Source organism: Macrosteles quadrilineatus, unplaced genomic scaffold (assembly GCF_028750875.1).
Source record: "Macrosteles quadrilineatus isolate MER2022 unplaced genomic scaffold, UCM_ALF_1.0 Scaffold_3__2_contigs__length_128488019, whole genome shotgun sequence".
Taxonomy (NCBI): domain Eukaryota; kingdom Metazoa; phylum Arthropoda; class Insecta; order Hemiptera; family Cicadellidae; genus Macrosteles; species Macrosteles quadrilineatus.
Window position 1 is genome coordinate 36,287,083 of NW_026542596.1, and position 12,294 is coordinate 36,299,376.

The window sequence follows — 12,294 nt, forward strand, 5'->3', positions numbered from 1 at the left end:
TTCGGGCGCAGGAGTCAGTGGAACATCTGCCGCCATGTAAGTACCAACCACGGCACCGGCCGGCTACTTAATGGTATACTATATGAAATTCACATAACAAAATAGATAACGCCAAATATATGTATTTACTGATAGGAATATCAATCTAATGGATCAGTTTAAGACAAAATTTTTGGTTAATTTCGTACAGTTTTATGTAGAGTTTTTTTTGTTTACTACTTAATTGTAAACCATACGGTATCTTGTATCTACAATAGTAAAATCTACCCCCGAAGCGCAAATTCAGTCAATATTAGTGTGCTCCAAACCTCACCAATATTTAACACATAAACACTTTAAATTTTACAACATTGTTAGAAACTTACTTGCACTCCCATTGACCAATGATAATACAGTTGCAAAGTAAAAATCTAAAAAGTTCGTCAAAATTTAAAAGGTTAGAATGTATTAAAAAAATATTTTTTTTAATGTAATAGTTAGCTACATACATATGAAATAAAACCAATAGTTAAACATCATCGTGATGATAAATATTATGATTCTGGTGAAGGACAAGCTGTTAAGAATAAAATTTAAATAATGTAGCTATGTGAAGTTGTATAAAGCATATAAGTCAGTTGTAACCTTCCTTGTTCAGAAAATGTATTGATGTACTTAAGTCCTATAGTAGGCTTAAGAGATAAGAGAGGGGGACCTTCGTTAAATTAAACCTTCATTAGTAGTCTCCATTTACGCCCATACACGTCTAGATTAAAATACTTTCTAATTTATAAAAATTTTAGATCAGGTGAAAACATCTTTATGCTTATTTATGGTATTGATTGACTCCTCCGTCGATGTCTTCTCTTTATTTATAGGTACTTTAATACTCGTATTATTACGACCAAATAACACGATATGGGGAATTTGTAAATTGCTGCTTGATGGGAAAGGATTAGCCACATATGCATCGAATGCTATTGATTTGGTTCACTAAACACTAAACATGACAAAACATATATAACACTAAACATATCATAACAAATGTTCAACCACGTATACCACGTTACTTTAGAATATCACGTTTTGTGGTCTTGAATACTTTCACAGACGTTTACTAGAGACATGAATCCAATTTAGAAAATACCTTTAACAAAATCAATGATTTACCATTTTCGATACACCCTCACAAAGTCATGTCACCATTTGTAAAATGCTAAATTATAGATTTTCCACATTTTATATAGCTTTAATAGTGCAGTTTTAAGAGCTTTATACGATTTGGTTTACCATCAGAAAAACATACAACTTTGGGACTTACAGCCAAATGAATGTACCCTATTATTCGTAAAGTTAAAACCAATATTTTATACAAGTAAAAATGATATTCCTACAGTCACCTGAGGTGGACTTCCTTGCACTGATTACAGCACAGAAAGTTGCTAATTGCTGCATTTACTTACTTTTGCCGCACTCGTTTTACTTTTGTCGCATTTTTAGCGAATTTCCCTATTTTTACTTTTGCCTCACTCCAGTTTTCCAATCAAAGAACACAAAACAGCGTGCTTTTATGAGGCACGTAATACGCGTAGGAAAATAAGTTGGCAACACTTAAAGATATTACGACTACAATTAGCTGGTGCAGCGTTTCCCATTCCGTTCAATGTTTGTATTTAACCTAACCTAAAAACGTCTTGTACAGTGTATGAAATACTAATTATTCATATGCTTTATAGTATTGTATGAAAAATATAATGTGTAACGCGAGTGCAAACTGACTTTGCTGCACTCGAGAAACTTTCCACGCTCGCCTATGGCTTGTGCGTAAATATTGATCTCATGTGTATTAGTGCAACTTTGCCCACTGGTTACAGTACACAAATAACCTGTTTCAGCACCTTTGCATATTTAAATTAGCTATTTAAACTTATGTTACTGGGCAACAAACGCTTTGATTGCTGGTAATATGATCACAGTTTATATATCTGTTCGGAATATCTGTAAGGTAAATTCGAATTTAAAAAAATGCAGTACCTAAGTTTTGTGATGTAGGTAGCTTTTTAGCATTTAAACATTTGGACTAGCCGTAAAAAATACATTAAAAGCATGGCCTGCATCTTTCACACACACGTGACAAAAAGTTACTGTACATCACATTCTTCACTCAACTCCGGATCCTAACAATCACACAACCGCAAGCGCATTTCCGGTCCGTGGCCGCGACCTTCAGGTGTTACTCAACAACAATCATTCCTCCCTCACTTCCGCCTCAGCAAGTCTCTGCCTTCTTGATCGCATCAGCTGATCGCCTGGCTGCGGATGGAACATGTTTATTAGTGTAACATGATGTGTCATGATATCAGTAAAGTAGCATACACTGTAACAGCTGGGGTTCAACATTACTTTGACACGCATTAATTTCAGTTTCTGAGTCTTTGAGTAGCGAGTTCATGAATTTCTTCACTGTCTTTAATCACTGCACTGGGACGTTTATTTACCTTACCGCTAGTAAACATGTTTGTATAATTATAACGGGAGTGTTTAAAAACGTTGTTATGGACCAACTGTCGCAATTTCTTCATACAACATAGGACATAGTTGTGTGAGCCAGTCACAGAATGCGCTAGTGCCTAAAATTCTATTTTCTACATTACCTTTTGTTGATGTCCGAGTTGATGGGTCATAACAGTTGCTATAGTTCACAATTAGTCATTCCATTAGTTAGTTTGACTTCATAAAAAAGTAAAAGTATTCGACAGATATCATTAATATACATAAACACAATCTGTCGTACACTCACACCAACTAAGACAATTTTGATTTAAAAACTGGCAATAATTTTAACATGGTGATGGAATGTCTAGTTGTATCAATAGTCAATGGTATGATATTCGGGCCAGTGACGTAATGTTTTATGTTTATAATCCATACAATTTCTGTTCTAATATCCGTGCTATGACGTACTTAGTGCATTCTGAATATGAATGCGGGTAAGAAAGTAATGGAGTGAGATGATTTGGCCTTGGTACTGACCAAGCTGAGCTGATTCTTTAGTCACATATTAAAAGCTAATAAATAAGGGTAGGTCTACGTATGAACACTCAACACGGTTTCAGGAGGAGCATAAGTGTTTAGTCTCAAATTGAACCTGACCTTATTGCATAATAAGTACGATACGCCAACAAATTCCCAACACAAAAATCAAAACGAATATACCGTGTATTCCAAAAAGAATGGATAAAAATTAAACTGGCATAATCACTTTTCATTAAAGATAAAACGGTAAATATCCATTATCTTACTTGACTTCCTAAGTTTTTTCTACATGGTTTTACCACCTAACCTCTCCATGTTCTCCGTTATTTGATCGAAGAAATTCAAGTCGGTGTTCCAGCTCTGACCACACATTGTGGCGAATGTCATTAGCTTTTTTCCCAAAGGCTTAAAATTACCGCTTATCATCTTTGTTTAAGATTGGCGTGGGATGGATAAACTTGATCTTTCACAAACCCCAGACAAAAAAAAAAAAAAAAAAAACACTACAAATTTCGTCTCTATAAACCATCAAATTCACTGTGTTCTTTAAACTGCACTTCCAAATTGCAACTGTTTGTTTTGAAAATTCAAACGCGCTAACAACAATGGAACAGCTGATTACTGTTGAAGAGTCCTAAACAAAACTTAATTATGCAAGCTTTAAAATTAGTCATAGTTAACTTTTACGATCTTTGGTAACTCGTTTATTAAGCTGTAGATTTTATCGATTATTTTTTGGCCAAGGTGTGTAATAAAAACACTTCCAATATTACCATTTAGACATTCTGCAGGTTTTCCTTGTGAATTAAATAAACGGTAGAATGAAAGTGATCAGTGTTAAATGTATAATTTGACAGCTTTCTCCTCGTGATGTGGGCCCGACCTAGGGTCATCTAAGTGAACGTGTCCCCCATCTGATATAAGGGTATCATCAAGTAGTCAGGGACGTCAGGGTACGGGCCAGGGAAAGTGTAACGTCCAGATACAGTTCGGGTTTTAAAATTTATTTTAGTACTAGCTGTTACCCGTGGGCTTCGTCCCGTTTGACTTCATGAGTATTAACATAGACTAAGGAGAAAAAGGCATTTCATGGTTACTTTGAAAAACAACATTGGTTTTAATAGGCTGTCAGGGTGGAGCCCTAGTAGAGTATTAAAATAAAAGATGACTATGTCCTTTAAGCCTGTGGTTATATTGGCTCTACTAATGGAAAAGATCAGCTCAATTAATTGGACAAGTAGTTTTCACGTTATAGACATACTCCAAACATATCTATTATATTTTAATAGTTCCTTCCATCCAAGTCATTGACTTGATCAATACACTAAAATTAATAACACGCTAATCCGTTCCCAGAAATTTCTTTGAGAGAAAACAAATACAATACTTTTTATAAAAACTTTGGAAAAATAAAGTCAATAAGTTGATGAATTATGCACTTAAAACTTAAAACCATTCTATTAGCACAATACCACAAATAATTTATTAAATTAAAAAAAAACATAACATAACTTAAACAATCGTAATAGTTTTCATTGTGTTTTTAATTTCTTTCAACGCTTTGATTTAACCTAACCTAAAAACGTGTTTTATATTGTTTGAAAGACTAATTATTTCTATGCTTTATAGTAACTGTAGAAAAAATATAATGTGTAACACGAGCGCAAACTGTCTTTGCTGCACTCGAGAAACTTTCCACACTCGAATGCGGCTCGTAAACTTCTCTCTCATGTGCAGCAAAGTGCCAATTCGCACACTAATTACACAAACAACTATTTCGTGACTTTCAAGAATATTCTTTATTTCTTGAAATACTTTCTTATACAATGCCTACGTGTGAGACGCTTTTTGACTTCAAAACCTTTGGTTCAATTCTTCAGCCAATCCATCAAACTATCTATGTACTCTATACAAAGAGAGTTTCCTTGTAAGATCCCCGTCATACTTATTTTTAGATTTTAGGTGTCGTTTTAAGTCTAGTGATCTAGTGGAGGGACGAATGGTAAATAAAAAGGGTAATTTCATTTAGGACCCTCAAGTTTGATTTATTTCTAAGTATGATCTTTGACTATTAATTCAATGGTATGATTCAGTGATGCCTATCAACTTTCTTCCTGACGGTTTGAAACGTGAGTTGTAACTAACAGCTGATCCTTCAGATGAATGTTTAACTACAGTCAGAATGTAAATAAGTGACAAAACAGTTTATGGAAATGTATTTTAAATAGACTACTCTTTTATGATTACAACCTAATTGAGGTAGGTAAACAATTATTTATGGTGTAGATCTACAAATTATATCAAAACATTTAATTTATTGTATTCGAGTTTAATTTATTGCAGTAGTTTTTCACCTAATAACTGTCTTAAAACATAATCTTTTAAAGACAACAGGACAATACTATGGATTCGTTTTAGCCATGGAAAAAGTGTTGAAACCTAATAAAATGCACAGTTTCGCACGGGTCTACTCGTAAATATTTATTTTTCCGATGTTAGCCCTAAAGTTTATTACCAAATATATATTTGTAATGCTAGGTATTGTTGTCTAGCTGTATGTTTTCATTGGCCTTTTGACAAATAACTATCTCAGTAACAAAAATAAGGCAGATAATAGAATTTTAGACACTAGCACACTCACAGAACTGTTCAAATATAGTACAGAACAGACAGTATACAGTAACAAACAACAGATGTTCCTTATAGATGGATTGGATGTCTACATCGGTACACGAATAATGGACCATAAACATAAACAAATTACGTCACTGGCCCGATTCCTACCCTATACTAATACCATTTATATGATTTCAGTAATTCCATTTAAGCAATGTTAAATAATGTTTATTTTTGGGCCAGCAACGTCATTTGTTTATGTTTATGGTCAATACTGGTTCTGTTCCAGTATTCGTGCTTCGGAATCACAAAGTCAATGCTCGTACCAAAAGGTAAAGGCGACCTTAGAAATATTACAATATCGCATTCTGCAAGTAACTCAACCAACTATCTTCTTGAATAAAGTCTTGCTAAAGCTGGCCCATACAGATGAGATGTCAACTTCAGTATCCTAAAATTCATTTTTTTTCACTAGGATGTAGGCACGAGCCCAGATTTTTTTCACATTACTTCAGGCTAGACCTACAGTATGCGTTGCGGCATTATCACTTTGATAAAATCCCTTGGTGATTTGGCGAGATTTGGACCGGGGACCTCAGGGACCGAAGTCCCGCGCTCTACCAGCTCGCTCCCCTCAATGGTAAACATTCAATGCTATAAGGTTCTGATTCATGGCGAGACATCAGTGACCTTGATCCTGACAGAGACTACGGTGGTTCATTAAACCATTTAACAATAACAGGGAACCTTCCCGCGTCCCGCCATTGGGAACAATAGGCTTATCACTGCAACCACAAGATGTATTGCTCAAGGATCGCTCACAAGAAACTGTGGACATTACGTACGTTGATAAGAGAATAGTTTATTACAAATGTAGTACGCTGTAAACCCCAGTGTACTTTGCTATATGATATTTTGAGGTGACGTGAGATTTTGATCCTTGAATACTCTAGTTACATTTGAAATAACTTGGGTGAATTTTTTGTTTCTTACTTTGCCTTCAAGTATGTGTTTGTTGAGTCAAAAAAGATTTCTTTCATGTATAGTGTAGGACCGCATAAATGGAGAGATGTTAGTTTTTTTTTTAAGTTTTCGTTCGTTTTTTATAATTTTTACAAAATACAGAGTGTTTTTCTTAAACGCAACCCAAATAATTACAAGTATACTTGTACATGGTATATCATGAGACACTTTCGACAAAACTAACTTATTTTATGTTGGTATTCCTGGTTTCTTAACTTTTACCGATCAGCTTATATGCATTGTTTAGGTTGCATTGTTTGCAAGGTTTGGTATTATTAGCTGACTATCAACAGTGCCCGTTGTGGTTAAATACAACGGTCTCTAGTAAAATAATGGTTATGAAATCCATACACCACTTTACTCACTGATATTAATGGTACAGATTACGCACATCACATTAGAATCATACACTTAACATAAGGAACACACTTTAAACACAAATGCAAATTGTTAACAACAACATTAATCAAAGAAAAATCAATTAGATAACAATATAACAATGAGCTGTTGAATTATTAACACATGTTTCGTATGATTAGAATATGCATACTGGTAAACCAATTATTGCCATCTATAAAAAATATTGGTTTTTCTTTTCCGAGTCAGGTTAGCTCTTCTACCCGACCGATTTTCATAATTTTGGCCTTAAACTAAAAGTTATGGACGTACCGCAGATTTGCCATCAAGCATCGGCATTCATTTTGACGTATATTTCGAGTTATACACAAACTGCCTCCCTGTACATTTCTTTATTTATTTTTTTTAGTTCGTTTGGCTCTTCTACCTGCCCGATTTTTATAATTTTGGTTTTAAAATAAAGCTATGCAAGCACATATTTGTCATCAAGCATCATCATTAATTTATCTAATATATTACTCGACGAAAGAATTTATTTTTTTTTTACTTCAATTAAAGATGTATTCCAGCAGTTCTAATTACATTAACCTATATGTTTTGGTCTAAAAACCTTTAGTGAAATACCAGCTTTCATTTGAGCTATTGATTATTAACATCGGACTTCCCAAAGCACACTGCTGAACCACGAATCAACAATAATTACAATCGTTTTAGTACTTATCTGCAATCAATGATACGTTATTCTATTTTTATTTAAGTTATTTTATATGTCTTGGTCTTAAAATAATTCAAAGGCTTTCACTTGAGATATTGATGGTTTTAAACAGATAAGTTCAAGATACTGTATCGCTCAATCAGAAAATATAAATTTGATTATATCTTGGATATGGTACTTCATTCTAATTACGTTATTCTAATTGTTTTGACCTAAGAACCTTCAGTGAAATACCAGCTTCCATTTGATTTATTGATTATTAAGATCGGACGTACCTAAAGCACACAGCTAAATCACGAACAACACAAATTGTTCAAAAAATAGAGTTATTTAACATCGATTTATAGTCAAACGATCTTGCTTGCAACCTCAACAGTAACTGTTGAACTTGACGGGTTTCATATGGTTTCACCTAGTAAATCTAAAAAAAATCAAACTTTTATAATTATTTGCAAATCCACACAAATTAGGCTTTCCAATGGCCTATTAATTAATAAAATCGGTTCAGTAGAACTGTAGATTTAATTGTACAAAGTTTAACAAGTTTGCAAATCTACATGGCTTTCGAATGACCCATTAATTAACAAATTCGGTCCAGTAGAAGTCTAGATTTAGTTGTACAAAGTTTAACAAAAATATCCCAAACTCAATATTTTCTCATTACTATAAATTCGGAGGCTGCTTAGCTTTTTTGCAAATAACTTTTAAATGGGGAGGAAATCGACCGAAGTGAAAGGTAATATTCTGAAAGAGCATAAAATTTCCTACAAATTGATACCATTTACTTCTTGGAAATACCAAAAAAGGCAGCCAAAAGTCGCACTTAAATAAAAAGTGTGCAAACACCTTTTTCAATGTATTTCTTATGGAAAACATGTTTTTTTAAAAATTTTAACCGTAAATCATAACAAAAAAAAACTTTCATAATTATTTGCAAATCTACACGACTTCAGCTTTCCAACGACCCATTAATTAATAAAATCGGTCCAGTAGAACTCTAGATTTAGTTGTACAAAGATTTTTAAAACTGAATTATATATAGAATAGATTGGCAATGGAGTAAAGATAACATTGATACAAACGTTTGAGCTTAAAAAGTGTCTTACGGTACTGTAATTTAGCTTGCGTCAATAAAACTCATTGTTTCCGTTGAGAATAGAATTACAGAAGTGTTATGTCCAAGAGAAGACAAGAATTTTCCATATACAGTATTTAGATACATCCATAAGATTAGGGATATTGATTTACGGTAAACAGCTGACTATGGTAAAAATGTTTTACTAGAGAAAAGTTTCATTAATCATCGTCAACGACTGAAATGGAACATGCTAATTCGCCCATAGACTTAACTGATGAAATGAGCATACTCGTATTTCTGAAATATCCCTAATTATATAACATTATCAATGTTGTTACTGTTTAGGTGGTGTTTGGGTGTGTTGAGCCTGTTGTTCTGTTGGGACCGAGTGGTCAGCCAGAATTCTGAGTGTGCCGTCACGCTTGAAGCCACGGGCCGCATAGAGTAAGTATCTGATGTTAGAGTTAGCATAGAATATAATATTTTATACAGTATTAAATTAGGTTTATTGGGGCTCAGACTTCCGAATGTGTGGTCAAAATTGAAACCCGAAGAGTAAGTATAGAGTAGTATCTAATGTTAGAGTTAGGATAGTGTACCTTTTACATTATTAAATACTCTTCTGTCGGGGCTAAATGGTAAGCCAGAATTCCAAATGTGTCGTCAGAAACTAAGCCATGGGCCGCATAAAGTAAGTACTGAGAATTCAACTTAGCATAGAGTATTTTGTCTTATATGACATTCTGTTCTATTGAAGCCATGTGAACTTGTCAACTCAATTAAAAATAAATCACATTGCTAATTTATAAAATGTTGTATCCAGTCACACCTTAATCACAGCATAATACACTTTAGGATCACCATAATTATACTATGGACGTCCATGGAACTATTTGGGAAAACATTAGTTAAAACAGTTTTACTACATTTACAACTATAACGATAGAACATATGTAGGAAAGCGTCCTTATGTGGTGTATTTCTTTTAAGATACCGTTCTAACATTTATAGAAAAAAATAATGTGACAGTATTTAGTTAAATTCATAATCGTGCATATTCCCTCCTTGACCATAAATCGTAACATAATAAATGTATTTCAAAAGCCAAAAACATCACAACTCAATTTTCTCATACTTTTAGTTATTGACTTGCGATTTTAAAATTCTAAATTTAAATTCAATACCGATCTAATTACCAAAGCTATAAGCCTCAAAGTTTGGTAATTAGATTGAAATACGATGTAAACACGACGGCGGAAAGACACTCGCCCCGGGCTTACTGAACTATGCAAGACGGCAACTTGGCAAGTTCTGAGTCAAGTTCCGACGGAACAATTCGCAGCGAATGAATTAATGATCTGAAAGTTGCAAACATTGAAAGGAGTGAGTTCGGTGCTATGTCAACAATGAGGCGGTGAACTGGAAGAAACCGGAGTAGGTTCTTGATTTACGAATCTGGCTGTATTTTGGCTCACGGATGTATGGTTTGGACAATTTTGAAATATATGTAACGATATAAAAGATGAAGTTCCAATTTTTGTTCTAGTGTAGGATTTTGGACCCTATAAGATCATCGGGTTTAACTACCAAATAACCAATGGATTTCATCTGATTTTAAGTTATTATATCACAACCCATAAGTAAAACATATGGGAAAACTACTAAAGTAATGTGTATAACTATCTCAGGCTAAAGCCACAGAAAACGTACTAAAGCCTAGCGTCCTAGGACAAACAATTGTATTTCTATTACGCAAAACCAATGAACAATTTTTACCATACGTTTAATACTAAGACAGCTACGATACTACTCTTATAGGATTTTTTTTCAATTCGATTTCTTGACATGTTTTGCAAGTCTTCAATGTTTTGAATTTATTCTTTGAAGTGTAATGAAAACATTCAAGTCAAAGGGATCTCATGGTTCACTAAGAACCGGGGATTTGACGGAGAATGAGGACCTGTGAATGAGAGTGCACAATAAGCTGTTTCAGCTGCGATGGTCTACGTATAAGCATGGCCCTCTGTTAAAAATCCCAGATTTATACTACTGAAAATACTACTTGATAAGGTTACGAACTTGTCTACGTATATGAGACAGAATGGGACAGAAAATTGAATCAAGAGAAAATATGTATGTAATTCTCATGTATACTATGCTATAAGGATGAGATTTACTCTGAATACGGTCTTGAGGATATACTTACGTGATCTTCAAGTTGCGCATGCGTAGATTGTGTCAGTCCATTGTTGTAGACCGGATATGCAACAATGTGATAAGCACAGGAAGCGAGGCACTTTCCCTGCATGCATTGCAACTGGAGCTTACACCCTATGAGATACCCTTGTGCCCCTTGGCCTCTGTTAGGGCCAAAATATGGCCTCCCAGCTTCCTCGGATCTTATCAGGAAGAACCGCTGTCGGAACTGAGTGATTTGTTTTAATTTTGGCTACTGTGTTATTGTCTAACATAAGATTTGCTGTTTGGAGATTTCATCTGTGTTTAATAAGTGGTTGTACCTGTGAACAAAATGGAAGTTCCTTGAGGATGTTTATTTATCTTGCATTAGCAAGATTTCATTCTTACTTTTGTTCAACTTAATGTTGTAATTTGGCGTTTAAACGATGTTTCACATTCATTATCATTATCATTACAGTACTTTTCTGACAACATTTTTACCTAGCGCATTTTGTGCTGAAAAATTCAAGATGAGTGTAGAATTAAGTGAGATGACCTGTGTAGCTTTGGCCCTGACTAAGATCAGCTGTTTCTTTAGTCAGGTTAAAACGATCAAGGACTATCAAAAAGCTACTGACTTTTCTCAGGACCAAACCGGGCATTTAGGCAAGCACTTTAACTTATCAGTTCCCAATTAATGACTGTTAAAGGAAATAAAAACAATTATACGTTATAACATAGTGTTTGAATGGTTTAAATTTGTAAAATTTCATCATTATTAACTCAAACAGCATTTCTGTTTATGGTGTTAAATCAATAAATTCCTGCTAATTTACATGTATAATATTAAAAAAGTGGTTAAATGGTTGGTTTTGGCAAATTTTAACATTTTGAAGAAATTATTCAATGTTTAGTAAATCAGTCAATTCTTTTGTTGTATATTAAGATTTAAATATATATTTACTCGATGATACCGACCTGTTACTTAACTGTGGTTTTAAAATATTTATAAATATTCTAAATGCAAATACTGTTAAACGGGTACTAAGTTATAGAAAACCAGATTTTGCAAGGAATAAACCAATTTAATTTCAAAGTTGACACATAACTATAAGTTTTGGAACGGTCAGAGTGAGGCAGAGAGTCAGTCAAGTATCACTAATCGGCTTAGGTTGCCCGGGTCCGACTCCTATTGTTGGGGCGTCCGCACTGGCATCCAAGGAAACAAGTGGCACTGACTCATAATAAATATGTCCAGTATAAATATGTAGCTTGGACAACTTTTGATGATTTACAAAAACAAATATCACTA

The 12,294-nt window shown here is 34.0% G+C and overlaps 1 protein-coding gene across 1 annotated transcript in view; it reads left to right on the forward strand.

The window, feature by feature from the left end:
• The window catches only part of LOC128989965 (lactoperoxidase-like), a 101,640-nt gene continuing 89,346 nt past the window's right edge, over positions 1-12,294 (forward strand). The window contains exons 1-2 of the mRNA XM_054412140.1: positions 1-36; positions 9,150-9,248. Of these exons, the coding sequence (XP_054268115.1) occupies positions 35-36; positions 9,150-9,248 (101 nt within the window). The 5' untranslated portion in view covers positions 1-34. The remainder of the gene's footprint in view (positions 37-9,149; positions 9,249-12,294) is intronic.